At 45.5% G+C, this 22,668-nt stretch overlaps 1 protein-coding gene across 12 annotated transcripts in view; it reads right to left on the reverse strand.

The window, feature by feature from the left end:
* Positions 1–22,668, reverse strand: part of MBNL3 (muscleblind like splicing regulator 3) — a 94,911-nt gene that overhangs the window by 7,866 nt on the left and 64,377 nt on the right. For 8 of the 12 annotated variants that reach the window (XM_039572352.1, XM_039572350.1, XM_039572346.1 and 5 more), the window contains 6 exons: positions 16,975–17,175; positions 15,307–15,543; positions 7,655–7,805; positions 5,345–5,380; positions 3,149–3,243; positions 1,648–1,721 (listed from right to left, as the gene is read on the reverse strand). In XM_039572352.1, the coding sequence (XP_039428286.1) occupies positions 1,665–1,721; positions 3,149–3,243; positions 5,345–5,380; positions 7,655–7,805; positions 15,307–15,543; positions 16,975–17,175 (777 nt within the window). In that variant the 3' untranslated portion in view covers positions 1,648–1,664. The remainder of the gene's footprint in view (positions 1–1,647; positions 1,722–3,148; positions 3,244–5,344; positions 5,381–7,654; positions 7,806–15,306; positions 15,544–16,974; positions 17,176–22,668) is intronic. The other 4 variants (XR_005604730.1, XR_005604729.1, XM_039572351.1 and 1 more) reach the window with 3 other exon arrangements.

The following is a 22,668-nucleotide window of genomic DNA, read 5'->3' on the forward strand; positions in this document are numbered from 1 at the left end:
CAAATAATAGTCTGATTTTTGGATGGGATGCCAGGTAGAGGGCGACTAAGGAGAGAGCCAAAGGAATCCCTGATTCATGTTAGCTCATTTCCTTCAGACAGTCACATTAAATCTGATCCTAAGGAGTGACGAGCCAGAGGCAAACTGAGCCCAGAGATGAAACACAGACACAGAAACCCTGTGCTCAGGGGACCCTCTTATGTGAGCAAATTGCCTCTTCTGGGATGTACTTATGAAAATCCTCCACTGAAGGACCCAACAACTTATGTCCTGCAGAGCTAGACTAACCAGCCTGGCTACCAGGGCTACTTCAGCCCTGGAGGAAAAGAAAAACATCTGTCAGAGCAGCAAGTGTTTCAGTTACCGAAGTCCCACTCAGGGAAAGTTTCCTGAAAAAATGCTGAAAACAATCTCAAAAGACTTTAAGATTAAGCTCTTCCAATCAAACGATTTCCATATTGGGTGGAACAGGCTGTTTTACACGTTATGGAAATGGGTTAACATGCCAGGTGTCATGTCTGTGTGTCATTTGAAACAGCAGTACAGTCTAAGCTGAACATTTTCACTAACGTGGATAAGCTTGGTGTCACCCCTGATGAACAAGGTCCACGGCCACAGTTAGCAGGTCATGTATACATATGGTACTTAATTAAGGTCAGCAGAGATAAGGACCATCACTGAGAAAGTAGCTTCTGTTGATTGCTAATAGATATCACTACAGAATTGCTTGCCAAATTAATTTCCAGCATTTAAGTACTTGCCTGTAATATATGACCTAAGGAAGTAATGAGTTGCATATCTGCATATACTAAATGGCTGCTTTGAGAAAATCTGGTGACCTCTTGTTGAATTGGCTGAACTGCTCTTTACTCTCTTGGGGTAAAAAAACACAGTCAAGAACTGAAACTATCCAGGGATTTTCGCTCATGAACATCAGCTAAAACTCACAAAGAAAAGCAATGGAAAAATGACACTGCTGCTATGCCTGTGAAATAATATTCTGTAAGTCCAAGGACAAATTCCTCCATCATTCCCCTCAGAGGAAACTATCACCTTAGGGAAGTCCAGGATCTGCAGGTGGGATGAAGACTGTGTTGCTTATGACATTCATTCTGGTTTTCAACCCACCATGAGCCAGGCCCTCTCTGCAGCTGACTAGCAGAGCTCTGCCCAGACCAAGCCAGCCTTGCAGATGCACAGCAGCTGCTGCTGACCCAATTCTGCTCACCCCAGGAAAGGAAATATATCACTAATAGCAAAAGAGAAGTTACACCTTTTCATCTGACTCATTACCAGAGCAGTCTTTGCCATCAACACTGCAAATCCCAGAGGCATCTGCAGGCAGCTGGGAGCCGTGTAGAGCAAGAGCAACCTGTAAACAGAGCCATGGGACTGGTGGAATGCACAGGGAGGTGGCGAACACCGCAGAACAAGTACTTGAGACACAGAAAACAGTGCTCGTTATAAACTATGGGGCTGGTCCGTGTCCATGCTGCAGCTGCTGAATTCCTGTTGAATTGGCAGAGCATGAAGCCAGTGGGGTCCCATGGGCTCATCCCTCTCCCTGAGCCAGCCCCGTGTTTAGGGGATGCAGTGCCCATGTACAAATTGATTCACCGTGAAGAGAAATACCAAAAAGGAACTTACTGTTCTATCGGGAACTTCTACATCTGTGAAACAAACATGCTGCTACTCAGTTCATCTACTGATAACTGGGATATCTACAGCAAAAAAAAAAAAAACCAAAGAACACAACACATTAAAACATTGCCTTGAGATCGGGCTGTTTATTCTGTCTTCAGTATCAGGTTAATAAGTACATCAGTGTCTTAAAACAGGATCCACTCCCAAGTCTGTATTTTGCTACACATTAGGTACAATGTATCTGCACCACTACTGATGCCTTGTGGAGTACCTGGTGATTGTACTGGGATTTTGACTCCATAGACTACAGAAATGCCCTGAAACTATCTGGCTGAAACAGGACTCATACAGCCACAGAGCAACACTGCACAGGAATTTCTACTTTTCTCTCATGACCAATACAAGTCTGAGTAAGACCTGATCTACCTGAAAATAATGACAAAGCACAGAAAAAGACTGGCAGTTCCTACTGTGAGCAGTAAAACACTGCCTAGGACTTATGCAGGCAAAACTCCTACTGAAATCCTCATGACCTCACAACCAGCGAAAGACTAGAGGATGCCCCCAGAGATATTACTGGCATTCAGCATGGCTAACAGCCTCCAACAGAATAAAGTGACACCCCAATTTCTTTGCAATAGCTCCAAACCTGAGAGCATGACAAATAAAAATGCTAAAATTAGTACTGGGGGAAAATTTTTTTAAAAACTGTTTGAAATGTCTCTGGTCTAACTGGGAGAAGTTGTGTCACACCAAATTATCAGGAAGCATCACTAGGACAGGTTGTGCATATACAGTTCAGGACGGGTGCAGAAGCAGCCATCACACTCGGTATCTTCAGAGGAAAGTTTTGGAAAGAATTATAGCTCGGCAGACATGCATGGAATCCTGTACACTTACGGCAGTGCTATAATGGCACGTACTGCACATCCAGAATCCTTTCTGTAGGGATGGGTGACATGCTATTGGCATAAAAAAAACTTTAGACTTCACAGCCTCACCCCTGATTTTTGGTTGTTTGGGGATTTTTTGGTAGTTTTTAGAGTCCAATTTTGTGGTGGGGGGAGGCTACTTTGTGTTACCACTTCCGCTTTCCAGCCCAGAGAGAACATGCCAAAATACCACACGGAAGGATGCTCGGGGTAATATTTCTGCTTGAGACTGAAAGCAGAAGTGCTGCAGGTCTTGTGTGACTCTATGCTCAGGAGACTTAAAGCCCATTTTTTGAGGACCCGGGGGGAGGTGTGTTTTTGGAGGAGAGCCTGCACCCCTGCCAATCGCCCATCCCTACACTCCGGCTGGGCTTGTGCCCATCCCGCAGGTGGTAGGAGCAGCCCCCTTGGATCCCCGGCCACACGCACGCACACACACGCACACGCTGCCTCTGCGAGCCCGAGCCTGCGCCAAGCAGGGCGGAATGGCGCTCGACCCTGCACGGGATCCAGCCCCTCGCCCGGTCTTCGAGATCTGAACACGTGAAAGAAAGCCATTGAAAGGGCCAAACCTGATTGGCGGTAGCTGTTGCAGCGAAGGGGACGCTGGTGGCAGGAGTTGTTGCTGCAGACACAGTGGTGGGCGTAGCACCGTGCATCATGGGCACTTTCGGAAGGGAACCATGGAAGCGACATACGGGAGGGTGGAGTGTATATACATTTTGTTTGTTTGGTTGGTTTTATGTAACCATGGCAACATGTGGTGGATTTGGGGGCGTGGCAGGAATCACAGCAACAAGCCATGTGACATCGTCATGAAGGACACATCGGGGCGCAGCATGCAATCACAGTGCAAAGCAAGACAGCGTTGGGAAAAAAAATAAACAAGAGAGAAGGGGAAAAGCCAATTACAATTATAATTAAGGAAAAAACCAAAACATTCTCAACACTTAGTACATTTATAAGCAGAACAATGATGTATTAGACTCCGAGGGCCAAATTTCCAAAGGGGGGAGAGGATGGGTGTGCTAGCAAAAGCCCATGTCAGCTCGCACCCGTGGGGAGTTAGACACAGCCAGTGCACGTTCCTTTGGGTGGGGACATTTTGGCAAGCGCACCCTCCCGCCCGCCTGGGAAAGCTTGTCCCCTTCCCTCCCCACCCTGTCCCCGCCAGCAACCAGAGGTACATGATGCACTTCGCAGCAGCTGCCGCAGCCCTGTCACCAGGTCTTCTTGCCTCTCTCTAGCAGGGACAATGTTTTGGCATGGGACAGAGCTGGAGGCATGGCAAACGAGCGGCTGGCAGACTGAGCGCTCTCTGTACAAATTCAGCATGCTTCCTTTCCACCCTAATTCTATGTGATTTGGCAAAACTCCCCTCTTGCGGGGTGGGGGAGATGAAGAGGGGATGGGACAGAGAGGGAAAAATACACAAATGCATCTGAACAGCTACAATTTGCAGGAAGAGCATCCAAAAGAACAACACGGCAGCAGGGAGCTTTGGCAGCCTCCTGAAGCTGTGCGTCCCACAGAGCACGGTGCTGGAAGGGATGCTCTGGTGCACACATGGGCATTCCCCACACCCGAGAGGGTTTTGCGGGGCCGAGAAGTCCACAGGAAGGCCCAGCCATCCCCACAAACATGTGGTGGGGAAGCAGACTTGCCTTCCCCTCCACCCCAGCAGCCACGGCCAGCCCCAGCATGGAAGGAGCGTGTGGCTGTGGCTGTGCACACTCTGGCCATGAGATGTTGGAACGTGTGGGTTGGGGTTTCCTACAGGCAGAGCTGTATTTGAGGGACTCGGCTCCTTATTATGCAAGTGATGTGTCCTCCCTGCTCTATAGAGATAGGCAGGTTCAAGAGCAGAGTGTTTAGCCATTCATGCCAGAGCTTCCAGACCTGCTCTTGGAAAGCCTTGCACCCTCCCCAGGGCTCCTGCTTCTCTCCCTCTGACTAATGCAGGCACACACCTGGATGCTGGTAGTCTTGCATAACCTTGGCTAGAGGATGAAAGTTCAGCTTTCACCCACCCTGCTGTGCTCAGCAGCTGTAGACAGAGGGGAAGGTCCTCAAAGGCCTGCAGAGGTTTCAGTAAGACCCAGATGCTGAGCCTGAACAGAGTGGATCCCTGCAGCACTAATGAGCACATACTCAGACCCACTGCCTCCCTGCATCCCACGTATATCTGCAGTGGTAACTCCCTATGATCTCCTGTACCTGCACACCTAACACTGCCCTACAGAGATGACTCTCCAGCCAGTCCATGGTCCAAATCCTGCTTCTCTCACTGTACAAGCAGCACCCTGCTCTGGCAGGGGGGCTGACCCCAGATGTGTTCCTCCTTAGCACTTTTGTTAAACCAATCTCCTAAAATATCCTCAGAAGAACAACTAAAAATCCAAACTTAAGTCTGCCTGTTGCTTGATACAAAATAAAACAAAATAAGCCAACAGGATCCTCCCATTGCTATTTCCTTGTGTTAGATGACAATGACTTAAATAGGTTGTAAAGACATTTAAGTGACAGATTCTTGTCTCTGAAGCAGAACTAAATAGGGGTGGAAACACATCACCTTGGATTCTCTTATTATAAGTCACATGAAACACTGCACTGCACAGAAATTAAAAGGGATACAACCATTTAAGCCTCAAAGAAGACAGCAGATAGACAATCACACCACTCAACCACCCAGGTTCTCACTGATGCATACTAACTTGCAATCTCTTTCAGATTAGGAAAAATTGAGAAGTTTGTGTAGAAAAACCTACCAACGCTTGCAGTGGGTGTCATGCACAGAACTGACCCTGCACACCATGCATGGAAGCGTGGAAAGATGAACAAAAGGGATATTTCATTAGTGAAGCTTCAGTGTTAGATATCACTTTAACTAAAAAGCAGGTATTCTCCTTGCAGCATTCAATATTTAAGCACATGCAAACAAATTCTGCATATTGGTAGACAAATAGTTTAAACTCAGTTTTAAGAGATCATAGCAAACCAAATTAATTCTTTAATTCTTGAGTAGTAGAGAATAAACTCCTCCCACCTTGGTATTATATGACACGATTAATCCCAGAAATCTGGGTTGTTTGGGATTTCTTGGGTATTGGGTATGCTGATTTCTTTCTGATCATGTCAGCAGAAAAAACACTGCCCTTAGAAGAACGTCACACTCATGTTAAAACTGACTTTCCAAAAGCAATTTACTCCCACAAGCAGGGACTGGGATTCAAAGTCTCTAGTTTAAGCTGAAAGAGGCATTTATTTTTCTGGACTTGAAAAAATTGCAGTGGTGATGCTGTTTTCAAGAGACAGCCTGACTCCCCCTGCCATGGCAACCCATGATGTTGATCTCTCAACAACTGAACAAGAGATACTAAGAAAAGCAACAGCTCCCTTCCCCTCCCCACGGTGAGGGCTGCAATGTGCCACCTCTCTGCTTTGCTTTCCTGAGCGCTGCCAAGGCCGAGCCCAGATCTGGAGTCTGATGTGTAACATAAATTCATCACAGATCCATCCTCTGACTGGAAATTTGCTGCTCTGCCCAGCATTAATGTCTTCAGAAAAGAGCAGATGACAGTAAGCAGCCCTGTTATGCATCAGCCCTGCAGTAATTTCACTGCCATAAGACCAGCACCACAGCACAGCAAGTACAGCTGGGTACAGCTGATTTATGGTATTCCATCAGAAATGCATGTCCTTATGTCAACTTTGGCAACTGCGACCTTGAGGAAGAGAAGTGTGTAGCCAGCTGGGGGACCTGGCATTCCCCAAAGTGCTTCCTGTTTTCTGTTTTGTGCTTCCTGAAGAAGTATTTCACTTGGCATCTGACAGAACTATTGTAAGGTCAGCTCAGCCCAGCCCCTCCAACACTTTGCAGAGCACAAGGTAAAAGGCTACGACTCCACCTCTCCACATGAGAATCCACTTCCCTGGAAGAACATCTTGGCAGCTGCTGAGTTCTAAGTGCTTCCAAGGGCTGTCATAACAGAAAGGCCACATAAGCACAGGGTTTAGGTCCCCGTTCCCTGGACCCACACTCCACCTGAGAAAGTTTGCTCTCAGGACAGGATTGTCTCTAAAGCTTTTCCCCCGACCCCAAAGAACAACAGGGCCACAGTGCAGGTTCACTGTGTGTTCACCTCCAGGGGTCAGCCCAGAGAAACACTTGGTGTATTTTTGGAAACATCATCTGACAAGTAAATACAGCATTAAACATTAAAAACACTGGGCATTAATTTTCTTATGATGCTCTGAACGATAATAATGATACTAAAACACGAGGTATCAACCCTGGAATAGTCCTAATTCAGCCACTTATAATACTTTCCACTCTAAGCAGGTTTTGGTTTTCATTTGACTGCAGTTAATTTGCCAGTCAGAAGTCAGTCACATCTGCCACATTAATATTTCCAGTCCTATAAGAATTACTGAACTGTATCTTTCAATTTAACTCTGAGACCTTAAAGGTACAATAAAAGCTGGGAGTTAAATTGCTTTTAAAAATCTTAGGGTATTGTACTGGTCAAAAGACAAGAAAGAGGGAAATATATGCCTTTAAAGAGGATTATATAATCTGTATTTACTAAAGACTAACCTTTCCCTCTATAAACATCACAGCTGCTGCAATATGTAGGTCAGTAAGATACAAGCTCAGGAAGGTGCCTACAGGCTCAAGAGAGCATGCATAGAGGTCCATAAGACACTTTAACATGAGTCCATAAGACGGCTACGCAAGAGTCAAAGAATTAATTTGGGATTAACCAGTTGAACCATAAGGAGAAAAACAGAAAATGTGAATTCAAGAAACATGCAGACATTTTTCTTAGTTTGACTGCTTTAAAAAAACCCCAAACCACACAAAAAGGGCTAAGAAGGATCTTTACATGTGAAAAGCTCTAAACTGTAGTAGATGAAGGGAAAAAAGTCAAACAACAAATGTTAATTTTTCATCCATTTTTAACATGAACCTACACACCAATACTCTTTTGCTAAGGACTCTTACAAAACTGCTCATTAGCTGAACACCAAGGTCACAAAATAAACCATGATGGTGGGGAAAGCGAGGAGACACTTACCTGTAGGGATGAATGTAGGCTGTTGCAACTGCATGTTGGCTAGAGCCTGTTGGTAGTGGAAAACGCTTGGGTTAAAGACTGTGGTGGCACCATTGTTTTTTTCAAGTGCTGGCCTCTTTGGTAAAGGTTGAAGTGCACCAGGCGGCAGGGCCTGTGGATAAGGAGTCATTAAAGACACGTGGAGTAAATGAAGGGGCCCAGATGTAGGTCAAGCATGCAATAAATAATAGGGGGTCTTGGCTGCAAATCACCTGCAACTGTATCAACTTAGCAAGACAGGAAAGAGAAGAGCAGCTAAGTCACAGTACGAGTAGAAACAATAGCTTCACTAGGTAAGCAGTTAATAAATGCACCAGGAGGAAGGACAGAGTCCAGAAGGAGGAGGGATGCTAAGGAGCTTTTCAGTAGGACTGACTTGGGTACAGAGGGAGAAAAAAGCACAGGGAAAAGGAAAGGGAGAGGTGATCACCTGGACAGGATGCTACAAAGAGCAGTTGCAGGCAACAAGCATTAAAAACCCCCAAACAAACAGGAAAAATATAGTAGATGACTATTTAAAACCCATGAAGATTAGCATAAGCAACAAATGCCATGGAAAAAAAAGGGATGCTTGCCTCTGGTTCAACACCTGCCTACATGTATGTGTGCATGTGTGGAAGCATGCACACTGTGCAGCCAACCCATGTGTCCAGATGGTAAAGCTGTAGCTGTTGTCAATTACACACGTAACATTACATTCACAGTAAAAGGCATTTCCATTTGTTAGTAGAGAGGCTGAGCAACATGGTCAAGACCAGGCCTGATTCTCCACTGCTCACACCAGAGGCACAGCCCACCAGCAGATTTGGACCAGCTCCCACTTTACAGAAGGTGGCCTCCATCAGTCAAATACTGCTCACTTGTTATTAACAGTGGAAAAAGCCATTGACAAATGCCTTCTTTTCATTCTATCACACCACGGGCTTCTTCCAGGCCGTCAAACCTGTTTCATGATCAGACTTGGTAAAAAGCATTAACCCAGCTCAGGAACTTTTCTCAGTGAGTTACTCATCATTCACCCAAGCATGTCTCAACAGCAAAGCAGTATGTCAGGTTCTTTAGAGACAGGAATGTTTCTAATGATTTACAGGTTTTCATTGTACCCAAGTAAGAAACCACATTTTTTTCTTCACATTGTGATAGAAAAGGGTCCTTTTTAATTATTCCCCACAGTCCTCTTCCATGTAACACTCCCATTGACATCAATGAGATTTAAGCACGTGGAAGTCATGCAGAAGCAGGTAATTTCTGACTAGTTGTTAGTCTGTATCATGTAGCAAAGCAATGGCTGAAAAACAGGGTTATCACTCCTACTTTTATTTTAATAGGTCACGAATAGTAGGTAACGGAGAAGGTTTGGCTAATGAAGGGTTAAAGCTACAAACACAGTACTCAGAAGAAAGGATACAAGTAAAGATATTTTAAAGCCTTATGAAGATCAACACACAACAAGAGCATAAGTGAAAGCTTGCAACAGTTTGTCGCTATCTAGAAACAGGTTTTCACTTTAAATTTAATTTGCTATAGGAGACTGCTCATCTGAGAAATGTTAAGCAACGTACTTCCAGGCAAAACATTACTCCATCCTATCTCTACTCACATGGTGGCTTTTGGGTGGTTTTAATATTAAAAAAGAAAATTAGAAGAAATTGCATTTGCAAAACTGCCCACAGACATGCACACATCCTTTGCCTATGCTAGCAGGCATCCATTCTCAGCATTGGGATATAATCTTCCCAGATTTCTTCTGGCTCCTACCAAAAGACAGCAGGCAGATGGGACAATATTCTCAGACACAAACACCAAAATCTTTTACTTAAGATCCATATTTTAGGATGATGTACCAGTTTTCATTTCTAAGTAAGCTTTCATTGGTATCTGTATTAAATCTGCCTGTATCTACAACTCATCTGTTTAATGATGGCTATATGAATGTTCCTCCAGGCATGGGGCAGATCTGCAGCTTACAGAGTCTGGAGTAGTTTCATGTACATCACAGAGGTTTTACAGCTTTACAGTGACTGAAGAACTTGCTACTTAAATTAATGCCCCTTATGGTATCCAATTGCTAAATAATCCTTTTCAGACACTTCCAAAATCTGCCTCAGAAGAAGAATTTACTAATTACAGCAAAGCAACTGTGCCAGGCACATAATGGACTTTTGACTCCCTGCTTCTTGGCCAAAGGCTGTTGCCACCCCAAACCCCAAAATGGTAGTGCCAAAAGCAGAACAGCTGAAGGCTTTTGAGACCTTGCTGTGATGTCCCGGCACTTCCTAGGACAATTCCCAAGACCAGCACTGCAGTCAGAGGGAGCATACAGACACCAGCAGGCCACAGGGATGTCAAGACACATCAGACTATCCCATTACCTCTCCAGCATCACCCTCCCTACTAACCTGCTATAGCCCCTTGGGAGCAAGGGAAAGAAAGGGGCTATAGCAGCCTCACTGTTGCTCCCTCAACAGCACCCAGCTAGAGAAACACAAATAAATGCAGTATTTCCAGAGTGTTCTAAAGAAACAAGCACTCTGCAGCAGCTGCTGTGCCATCTGAAGTCCAGCTCTCCCATGTGGGCTCTGTGGGCACAGGAGCCAGGAACCCATCTTGATCTGCTTCTGGTTTGACACAGCCCTGTGGGTCACCCCTCCACCCCAGCAGCTGGAGGAGTGTTCACACAGGATCCATGAAGATGTGCTCCTGCTGTTGCCAACCGATCTTATTTTAGATACTAAGGTGCAGGAGGGCCCAGGGAGACAGAAGGATCTGGCTTCAGCCCTTCTCCAGCCCTTGTGCAGAGGTAAGAGCCTCAGGCCAGGAGCACACTCACTGAAAGGCATCTATAATGCCTTAAAGACGCATCTAAAATTGCACATGATGAAGCTGGGCTAATACAGGTTCTGCACCCGGATCTGGCAGGGTCACAGGATCACACAAATGTTTCTCATTTGACATGGGCTACAATTTTTGTATCACTCAAGACCTGCAGGAATTGTAGCAGCTCTAGGGGATACATTATTTTTTTCTCCCACTATGTCCTGGTTCTGAAGGAATCCCACAAGCAGAATATACAAGCAATGGAGACTCCTCACCACCAAATTCTGTAGCCAGTGTCTCCCCACTGCAGCAAAGGAATTAGACTAAACCCTTGTAGCAAAGAACTTACTTGATGAATTTACCTCATGCAGCTGCTTGTGCTTTCCCTCTGGACAAGCTCTGACCACCACAAATACAGCAGCAGCTTTGGAGAGTAACTTTTTCTGACTTTATTTTTTTCCCTGTGTGTCTGTGTGCACACATGGGTATGCAACCCTTGCACCAGCATCTGGACATCTTCACCAGTGAAATGGTTAATTCAGTTCAGTATCCATGTGATAGTCCTCCACTGATCCAAATGAACAATTTCCCCTACTAAAATGCCAGGCAGACTCTCATTTTTGGGCTGGGAAAGCCACAGTCCTGCTTGAATGAGCATCTGAACAAAGAGGCTTGTGCCACTTCTCTCCATGGCATGGAAAGCAATTCTTCAGCAAGACTGACAGATAAAAACACACTGCATGCCAAAGTCAGAATTTCCCACGTGCTTGTTAACAAACCTCTCGTTATTTTTCACAAGACAAGAACTGGATTAATTCTTTGCAACAAACAATTTAATTGCACCTCAAAGTTCCCCTTAGATCTCTATCTCCCAGGACCAGATCACACTTCTACTCTTCTGCACTCAGCAAAGAGGGGCTGGGTCTGCTGCCAGGCATGACAAATACAGAATGATCTGAGAGAGGGCACCCATTCCCTGGCAAGCAGCAGAAGCAATGTGAGCAGTGTCCTCTGAAAATCATACATGCTCTTATCACTCATGAATGGTTCAGTAGAGGTGACATATTCCAACAACTGGCTGCAAACCTTTAGATGTGTCAGAGCAGGAAGACTCGGACAAGTAACTTCTCTTGTAGGGTTTGTTCAGTGGGGGAGTACTTATGGGCTCTCCCATTCTCTGCCAGACCGTGTCTCCTCAGAGTGGTGGCTCTTGTAGAGGGCAGCGAGACATTGTGCAGGTCCGCCTGTGCTGGCTTTGCGGCTGTGTCTTTGCCAGCTGAGCAGAAGTGAGAGGCTGCGACATCATTCACAGCATCATTCCACCACTGCTGGCAGAAGCTGGGCCCTAGCAAGGCTTCCCACTGCTGCTGCCTCAAACTCTGATAAGGAAACCTCTTGACCACTTAAACCCAAAAACAAGTCTTTGGAGAGGAAGGGGAGCAGGTCAGCTTCTCCTTTCTAGCTCTGGGAATGAGAAGCAATATCAGCTTGATGGTTTCACAGCTCCTCTATGTCCACTCTTCCCTCTCCCTGCTATAGCTGGGCAACAGGAGCTTTTTTTTTAGAATGTATTGTATCCCTTATTATTTGGGAAAACGGGAAGGAGTTGTCTTCTATGGAGCCAGGACTGACAGTACTGTGAGGATGGCTTTTGCCTCACTATGAGCATCATAAAGCCAAGTAAAACATATTATTTGAGATTCATAAAACAATCAAAGACAGCTTATATAACGACAGCTTGCAGGCAGAAGCTCGGGGAGCAGATCCCATGCTTAAGACTGAAGCAAAAGGCACCCAGAGGGAGGTCCCTTTGTTGACACTGTCCCACTGGGGAATGAGGGGATGAACCACAGACAGAGCTAGCTGAAGGGACAGCCATCTCCCCAGCTTACCCAACACATGAGCCAAGTCCCACATTGCACCTGCTTCAGTTCCCAGCACAGATCCCTAAGAATGCTATTTAGCCCTCTTCCCTCTAAATCTCAGTTAGGCCCATTACACAGAATATCCTTGTGGAGGGCAGTTACCAGCATGGCACTGCCAGACAAGACTGTGATGTTGGGAATACAAAGAAAAGTTACTGGATCTGTCCCGCAACCACCCAATCCTCTGGCATTTACAGCACCCTGCAGACCTAATGAGCTAAATTCTCTAATTCTCCCTGAAACATTGCATCTTGTGACTCCAAAGTGTTTGGAAAAACAATTCAAAATCCAGAGCTGCCTCCCCGCAAGATTATTCACTGTCTCCAAAACACATCCAGGCTTCAGGAGGCAAAGCTCAGATATTAATGGATGGTGTGTGGGGCACAGGATTGGCATGTCTGAATGCACACTGAACATTTCTGGCTGGGATGGGCAGTCTCCCCAGGCACTAACACCACAGAGCAAGAGCAGAAGGCTTTCATGCAGACTAAGATGGTTACATGCAAAGCGAGAAGGTGAAAGGTCCAAGTACCAGGTCAAAGGTTGCCTCGAGCGGTCGCTTCAGTGATCTGACAGCTGGCTGAGTCTTAATTAGCAGGCAGCGAGCACATTGATGGCAATGGGCCGGGGAGGGGGATCAAGCACAGTAACAAAAACAGCAAGCAGAGGTGTGTCAAGAGAAAGCAGCAATTTGGGGAGGCGAAGAGAAAAAAAATTAAAAAGTGAATGCATTATACAAGATATTAAAAAGACGAGGCACGCACAACACGGGGTGGCTGGGTAATTACCTGGCCTAGTGGCAAGTCAGTTATTTTTCCTCAATAAGTTTTAAAAGTAAAGAAATGTCATCACAGGACATGTGCTTTGGAGCTTCATCACATCGGCTGGCACATCTGGGCAGCAGCGCTCAGGTATTAGCACCTGCACAGGGACTGGCACTGGGCTCCAGCCCTCATGCTGCAGCTACACATCATGCAGAGGCCAGCAGAGCACTCATGGAGATAAGAAAGACCACTGGAAAAGGAGGGAGCATCAAGCACATGCTTAAGTGCTGTCCTGGGACTGAGCCTTACCCAGTTCATCCAGTGCTGCACTAACTTCAGTCAAGCAGGAGTGAGTAAAGCTACTACTTGTGTACATCAAGTAACTGCAGGATTGGGTCCCTCAGAAATGCTGAATTTAGATTTGAAGTCATTCCAAATCTGTTTTAGAACGTAGACCCATAGCCTGGCATCTGTTTGTCACTCCAAGAAAATGGAGCACCTTTCTTTCCTTTAATAAAGTCTTACACCTCAACAGGTAGAGTAAATGCATCAAACCTTGAAAAGTCAATGAATAATGTAGGCTGTTTTGGTAGCAGGGGTGATGCAACAAGCCATCAATAAATATTTTAAAGGTTCTAGTTAGCAGCATACAAATAGGGTTAATTACATTTTTAAGAGAAGCCAGCAGGATGAATAAAACATGCCTTGGCTTTGGTTAAGTAGCAGTGTCCTATATAATTAGTGAAAAAATAAAGATTCAATTGTGAAAAACACAAGAGTTTTATTTCAGAAGGTTATTTTTCAACAGACCTGCACTCTTATTTCAACAACAATAAAAACAGTAAGAAAACTAATAAATAAACTCTGCAGGACAAATAAATACTGCAGTATAAATTAATTGTTCAAATTACATTCCAGGTAATATTGATACTACAAGGAGAGCACTTGCTTAATTTCTAGAATTGCCCTGGCTCTGCATTAAATTTCATAATGAATTAAAAGCAACCTCCTTTACTATCTTAAAAAAAAGAAAAAGGTATTTAGAAAAATTTTAGTAGCCTTAATAATAAATCAAAGAGGAGGTAAGAGCTTTTTTAATATTAATTTTTAAAAAAATTAAGAAATCATAGAAGCGATGGAAGGGACTTCTAGAGATCAGCTAGACCAACACCCTGCTCAAAGCAGGGTCAACTACAGCAGCTTGCTTGGGACTCCATTCAGGCAGGTTCTCAGTATCTCCTAGGATGGAGAATCCTGTTGTAGTCTTTGTTCTTTCTTTGGTAAATAAATTTTTATTTATGTTTAAATGGTATGTCCTGAATTTCAATTTGTGTCCATTGCTTCTTGTCTTTTCATTAGGCACCATTGGGAAGAGTTTACCTCCACCTTCTTTACCTCCCACATCAGGAACTTATGTACATGGGTAAGCTCCCCTGGGCCTCTTCTTCCCTCCCCAGCTCTCTCATCTCTGGAATAATAGGTGCCATTGAACCCAACTCAACAGAATGGCAAACATTTATATAAGCTAGGAGTCACCTGGTAAGTCTTCCTTGACTCATGTTCAGAACTGTAGATATAAGTAGTCAGAATTCAACTTAAAATGCAGGTGGGACCATGTCTTCCAGGTCCAAAGCATTAAACAGGTCAGGAAGTCACCCTTGGATTGTGTCTTGTAATTTCACTAAGTCTTGGCAAAGGTATCGGACACAAGTTTGCTAAGCTCAAGCAACTGGTATCACCCGCTTTTTGCAGAGAACAGGCCAGGATCTCCCTGAAAAGGATGTACTATGTATTGAGGAAGCTGAACTGACCCCTATGAGTCAGCCAGGGAAGGCGTTGGGTGCTGCTGCACTTGCATTCATGTCACATCACAATGCCATGTCAGCAAATCACAGGGTTGGGCACCATGTCCCTATCTGGTGAGATGTACTGTGGCACTGAGGGCTTCATGCTGTGGTGAGAATGGAGACAGGATGAAGAGATGGGATGCATCTTGCACATGCTCTCAGCTCTCTAGTCAGCCATTTACAAAGCTCTCTACTTTTCCACAAATGACACATGAAATCTCTTTGCAATGGAAATGTAGCTTGAGAAGAGCTCTACTTACCATTGCAGCTGCAGCTGTCTGGTTCACCTGGTGTTGAGCTGCCTTGATTTTGGCTTGCAGGTGTGCAGGGGGATGAAAGTACTTGCATTTCTCCCTAGAGCATCGACCTTTGATGTAATCCATGCAAACTGTAACAGTATTTTCATTTGTGTCTATCATTGCAATATCTATAGGGTGAGCATAGCGGCAATCATTCTCACCACGTGTGCAATTTCCACGCTGAAACTCTCGACAAACCTTAAAAGAAAGTCACGTTGTTGAACAGAACATCAAGTTACTTTTCATTCAGTATTTTCAATACATAGTTCGGTTGGCCACATTAAACCATGCGTATATTCTAAATCCATGCTCATCTGGGGCAACACATATATCAACAGACAGAGGGGCAACTGGCGCTACTCACAACTGCTTCAGGGGATGAAAAAACCCACAACGCTAATAAGGCCAATTATCAAATGCAAGCGAAGTACAGAATTTGTGCAGAATGGAAAGTGACTCCAGAAAATCAGTGTCATTTTGACAAAGCTTTTGCAAGTCAGGATTCTTCCCCTGACTTAAATGTTAATAACTCTGCTATTTGTGTCTCACCTGGATTATGTATTTGTTGTGGATCACACTCTTGGGTAGGACATTTAATTCTAAATGTTACATGCTGCTGGCTATTTGCAACAAGTACTTTTTCTTAAATAGGAGGTGCCTCTTTCACATAAATAGTCTCCCTTCCCTTCACAATAAAACCCCGACCCTGGCATTACATGACTGCACATCTGATTACATAGCAATGTGTTTGAAGGTGTTGTCGAAATTACTAGGTGCACTAGGATTTTGCAGATTCTCTTAAGTTATGACCACTGAAGCATCAGAGGCAGAGGAAAAGGTTCTACAAAAAGTCTGCAAGGTTTCTTGTCCAAGGAACTGAGAGAAGATCTTGAATAATATAGCAAGTGCTGTAGCTCATGTACCATTGTGCAGTCAGACTGAGTGTGGGGAAAGATGAGACATCAGCAAGGCAAGATAAAATATACAACACAAAACAATGCGTTTTGAAATTACACCCTTCTCCACTATCTTCCTGTGTTATAATTTACACCTGCAGGGGCCTCTGACTTCAGGTCCTCAGCCCTTGTCTCCTGCAGAGTCTCTGCTTAGGGTTTGAAAGACATTTACAACTCCTCCACCACTAAGTCCCAGCATGTCCAGCCAATTGGGGAGGGAGAGATGTCTTTCCAATGCCCCACACTCATCACTCCCGTCAGTGTAATGCTTAAAGCTTTCTGTAAAAGCTCAATAAGCCCAGCTCTACAAAAGGGAAACGTCTGCTAGCTCCAGAACATCTCCCACCCAGTAAAGTGTAAGGGCAGTCCGTCTACTTGGGTTTTTTTGGGTTGTTTTTTTTTTTAAGCATGGAAGACCACATACAAAAACCAATCCTAACCCTGCTCTAATAGCCACTGATATCAGAAGAGTGAGTTTTCCCAAATTTCTGAGGATTTGGGAAAAGGTCCCGCAAGAGCGTCTGCTCTGGCGGAGAGCAGCAGCCCTGCATTAGGAAAGCTGCGAGTTAAACTCTGTACTGTGCTGCATCAGGTCATTTTAGCAGACAGCAACAGTTGGGACCACATGTACTGTTCATCCCTGTCAGCACTACTGTATCAGACGTCCAAATACCTCCAGTTTATCCGTACGCATCAGTTTCTGCCCAGCAGAGCCTCCTGGTACTGTAACAGCAGGATTTCCGGAAACCAGGACAGGAGTATTTGGTAAAAGCTCTGCAGGAACCAAGCCCATCCCAGGAGAAACATGACTCAGGTAGGGACTAAAAGCCATTGTGGGGCTTGTTGCAAGTGATGGAGTCACAGGAAACGTTGTCTGTGTATAGAAAGAGGGAAAACAAAGTATTAGTTAAAAAGCTCTGTCTTGGATTACCCATCAAAGCCTTGCATCACACTTCAATCCTTTTAGACAATTTGATTAGCCACATCAAAATGCTGTGCTCTCCAGTCTATTCATTTATTGCTATTTATTTGCGATCCATTCCCTTCTCCTGACTCACAGATTTGTGACTCATCCTGAATACAAGGCATCTTGATTTGTCAGATCAAAGCATATTGATGATCCTTATAGTTTAATGACACAATTAAGGATTTCATGCCAGCAATTAGGGCAGGCCCAAATGAAACAGACTTCTCATTCCCAAATTAATGTCTCAGCTTCTTTATGCCTACACTGCAATGCTGTACAGAGACTCCAAGGTAAACTGCAGCTTCAGGACCTGGAAGCAGGTAACTCCATTAGCTGCTCTGCTGCGTTCACTATCAGCCTGCCCTGAGCTCCATGTTAGCATGGCCAGTGTGCCTCAGGTTAGGCCAAAGGCATCATTCAGTCATGTGAGGTATCTCTACTGCAGTATGCTCAGTGGTCAGGCATCCTGCACATCTGGGGTTGGTTTCAGAGTGCAAACACACTCCAGGCAAAAGCCATTTTGCAGAAAGATCTAAGCCTGCGCTCCATGTGAATGGCAGCAAGAGGACACCAAACTCATTAACGTCACAACGTGCCAAATCTCATGGCTTTGGCAAGAGCAGGCGAGTCTTGGGCTTGGAATAGCAATGATAGCATGTACCAGATGAGATGGCTCAGGTGGACTAGTGCAAGGTCCAAGACCCCACCTGTGCTACAAGGAGCCATGTTCTCCTTGGGACAGAACAACATGCCAAAAAGATCTCAACCACTTTAGGTCCCTACCATTGTGTTAGGCAGGTCCTCTGAGTGCAGCAGAGCTTCTGTGCAGGGGACCAGAGGTGTTTCCCTAACCTGAGCTGCTCCAGCAGAGCTTCTCTGGAAAAGGAGCTGCTGTGCTGGCAGGCAGGTGAGCACAAGGGTCCTAAGCAGATGCTCAGTTTAAAGTCTGTGACTAGCCCCTATAGCCAGGGAGTCTGTGAGGTTTTAAAGCACAAGATCCAAAGTATTCTTGGGAATTAAACCAATTCCAGCTGATGAAAAACTCCATCTGCCCCCACTGAAAATGAAAGCATGCATGGCAGCACACCTGCTCCTATAGCAGGGGCTTGAGCAGCCCCCAAGGAAAGCAGCCTGAAACTTGCAACCATTTTTATTTTCCTTCCTGTCACCTGTTCCACTGTGAACTCTGGGTTTCAGTTAAAGCTACTCACATTGCCAGGTGTCCATGATACCATCCTTGGGAGCTACAGGCTCTACTTGGCAATAAATACAAGTATGCTTACACAATGGCCTGGGGCAGTTTTTTGGCCACACACATCATTCCCACCTTTCTTTCGTTTTGCTACTTCTAAAAGAAACAACATATGGGCAGTGTGTTCCTCAACAGCATCTTCATCCTGGTACTTTCATACTTTGCTTATTGTGATGTGGAAGAAGTTATCCCCCACTAACACCAGCCAACTCTCCTAACCCAGCTTTAGCTCAACAATTCCCCGTCCTATGGTCAGTGACAGCAAGCAGCTCCCAAGCCGATAGGAAAGGGAATCGTTGACAGAATATATCCCATTTTCTCCTCCTCAGTGAGAAGACACAGCTTCCTGCATCAGTGGTGCTGGATGCCTGAAGTGTAGCAGAACCAAATAATTCTCTCTCTGGGAGGGATTTCCAATTTTTCTTCTTGGGAGCCTTAGTCAAACACTGCTTTAACTGTCAGGACACTTTAGCCACTAAAGCCAGAGATCTCCCAATCCACAGCCCTTTATTAAATAATTTTCTCCTCTCTTTCAATTCTCTGTGGCTCCCAGACATTTTATACCTTTTGCTGATAAAAAAATCTCTTAAGGATTTTCAAAGCTGTGACTCCCTGAACACTTTAGTGAGAAGGCAGCATCCATTAGACTGTTTTCTTCTGTGTGACTACCAGTAATTACAGTGGTATCTGCTGAACTTCCGTCACCTTTTGCACCATAAATGCTATTTTAAGGAGCTTCTCCAGTCTGGCCAGTCTGCACAGGTTACGCGAGGGCCTGACATTTTGTCAGCATTTGTTTTATGCACCCGTAGTAGCCCAAACGTTGAAGTACATATGACTTGCACAAATGTGTGGGCAAACCTACCCTATATGTTTTTAGCATAATAAAATATAGCTAATATAGCAGAAGAATCCTGACTGAGCAGGTATGGCAAAAACATTGCTCCAAAATTCCAGGAGATCCTTTAAAGCAGGCTTCTCCTGCTTGGGTTCAAACACAACCAGAAGCCAGGCCAAGAACCTCGCTGGTTTCTGAGACAAAGGGAAGATGTTCCTCCCACTGCTGAAGGAGGGATTTGTGCAGACTGGGAATGCTGGGGGCTTGCAACACCACACACTGAGTGAATTCACCTGAAACATTCACTAAGAGATGATACACCAGCCTCTTCATCAAAGCTACTACAAAGGTGGAAGCAGGACCTGCTCCCTGAAACACAATCTCCATCTCCCTCAAAAGCAGTCCCTCTTCTCACTGGGAGCAATCAGCAAGGGCTAATGGATCCAAACCCAAGCTGAAGCGCGTGGAGAAAAGATGTGCATGAGGAACAACTGAGTAATGTGATCCACTTGCAACCCTGGAGACCTGCAGAGTGATGCTTGTAAGAGCAGGATGAGTTTTTATTGCTGCTGCTGTTTGTTCAACCATTTCCGTGCCCTGACAGTTGCTGCTGTGTTCCCAAGGTTTCATAACTGCTTCTTCTGCCCACCTGCACCACGTGCCTGCTTCTCTGATTGGAAGTGACAGTTGTGCTCCACACCCTGCCTGCAGGCTGGGGCTGCCGATCCCAACCAAGTGGGTGCGAAGCCAGGGAACAAGCAGACTACACTCAACACATTAAACATACAAGAGCTGGGGTTTTAAGTCTGGAGTATGTGAAGCACTCTGAAAACTGTGCCTTTGTGAGCTGGTACCAGGGAGCTCTGTATTTGTTGTGGCTGATGAGGGGAAAAGATGGGCTGTGCTCACCGCCAGATCTGGCTGCCTGTCTTGGATTGGGAAATCCAGTCTGGCTCATGCATCAGTATCAGTAATAGGAGTGCTGCCAGCCAGCTCTCTCCTCTATGTCTGTGCAGGTCCTCCATGTCCTCAGGGAATTTGAGCAAATTTCCTCCTTGCAGCCAGAACCCAAATGTAATTTTTACTCCAAACAGCACTGCCCTCCTCAACATGCCTCCTGTCCACCTCTTGTGACAGCTGTGCTGCTTTTGGCTGAGATACAGGTGATTTTCTCCACAGTAGCTGGTGTGGGGCTGTGGTTTAGATTTGTACTGGAAACAGCATTGATAATTCAGGGATGTTTTTGTTGTTTCTGAGCAGTGCTTACACAGGGTCAAGGGCTTTTCTGCCTCTCACCCCACCCAACCAGTGAGTTGACTATGGAGGGCAGCACAAGGAGTTGAGAGGGGACAGAGGACAGCTGACCCCAACTGACCCAAGGGATATCCCAGACCAAACAGCATCATGTTCCTGATATAAAGCTGTGTGAGGAAGAGGAAGGGAGGAACAGGGGACATTGCCAGAGCAATATTATGGCTGTACACTAAAAAACCAAACTCTCAACTTAATTGCTGGTGTGCTTTAGGGCAAAACAGAAGGATTGAAAGTATCAGCACTTACTTCTGCTGCCCCCCCTTAAAGCTCTTGCTAATTCAGGAAATACAGAGACAGGTTTCCTTGCAAATTAACTTTTATACATCACAGAGACACTACCAGTAACTCCTGTGCAGAGGGAAACAGGTTACAGTGCAGCAGCAAAGGGTTCAGGCTGGTAGCAGCTCACAAGACTGGTTTACTGAGTATTAAAATGCTTGTAATAATAGCAATAATTTTAAAAAGCTGAAATGGTTGTTTTCAGAACACATCTCAGGGGGAGGGTTGCCAAGGACTTTGACAGCTCTGAGCTCCTCATAGACCTCAAACATGGAAGCTGGTGGGTTGAAGGTGTGAGCAGAGAGAAGGCACCATCCCAGGGAGGGACATTTGTCACCAGTGGTGGCAACAGAACCTGGAACAGCTGATTTTGTTAACAATCTAGAAGTTGCATTTGATTTGCCTAGCAGAAATTGTGCTAAAGCTAGAGAAGAAACACAGAGTGGGTGTGAAGAGGAAGGCAGAGGAGTGGTTGGTGTTTTGTCAAACACAAGCTCTGTCTCAGCCAGGAAGTGTTGATTTTGAGTTACCTCAGACCCTAAAAAAGGGAAAGCCTGAAAATGAGAGGCCCACTGTAAATACAGAGGTGTTGATAGAATGAAGGAGGGGAGACAGGTCACCACTAAGGAGCTATATAAGGAAAGTGCACAAAAAACAATGGCAGCTTACAGTCTGGTAATAGAAACTGAAGATAAAGATCTCATACTGACAAGACTGAAAACCTTGATATTAAAAACGTTATTGATGCTGTCAGAAAACCCAAAACCCAGTGTTCTCCTCCAATGTAACTGCATGGGGCTGGCTGGCTGCAAAGCCACCCTCCAGCATGAAGGCTGAGCATGCTGGAGTGAATCCAACAGGCCACAGCATCCAGCTACTTATACAGATGCTCATTTCCCCAACCAGACTGCAAAGACACTCTAAGTTCAAAGGATCTCTCATTTGTGGGCTGCTGTAGTGTAAAAGACAGGTGTTAACACCCCACAGCATTGTCTCTTGGGAGATACCACCTCCTGGGTGGGCCAGGGTATGTATGTTTATTCATTCCTAGCATGCCTTTGACTAGAGGCTGAGATATAAATCAGGTTTTTGCTGCACAGAACAAATGCCTGTGCAAAGCACCTGTCGAAATCGGCTCCAGCACTTGCTCCAAGCATCACTAGTCAAGCAAGTTGCTCACCCTCTGCTTTAATCCCTCCTTCAGCACCAAGGAGTGGCAGCAGGATCCTGCTGCCCCAGGAGGGGACAAAGGGCTGGGTTAAAGTCTGGGCTGTCTTCAGGGGCATGGGTGACTCAGAACTATCAAGATAGTCCTGTCTGCAAAGACCTTGACAGGAAGAAAAGATGAAGAGCTTGAAAACAAAGAGAGGAAACAGCTTCCCTAGGCAGCAGCAGAGGCAGCTGAAGGGCAGGAGTGCTGGCAGGTGTGTCACCACTGCCGTGCTCCATCAACAGCTTGTTCAGGCACTAATGGGGAAGCACGGGGCAAACCAGTGCCCTGCTCCACCACATCAATTGGACCCTGGGCTGAAGCACCTCCATGGTCAGCTCTGGAAGTCTGTCCCACACTGCTGCAAAGGGGTAAAGCAGGATGGAGAGGGTGGGGACTAGGCCCAAGGTGCAGCACTTTTTGGGTGGTCTTGCACTGGCACACACAGGATGCAAAGTGAGCATATCTGAGAAACCAGACACAACATTGACCAAAGTAGCTCTTCCT

The sequence above is a fragment of the Corvus cornix genome, chromosome 4A (assembly GCF_000738735.6).
Source record: "Corvus cornix cornix isolate S_Up_H32 chromosome 4A, ASM73873v5, whole genome shotgun sequence".
Taxonomy (NCBI): Eukaryota; Metazoa; Chordata; class Aves; order Passeriformes; family Corvidae; genus Corvus; species Corvus cornix.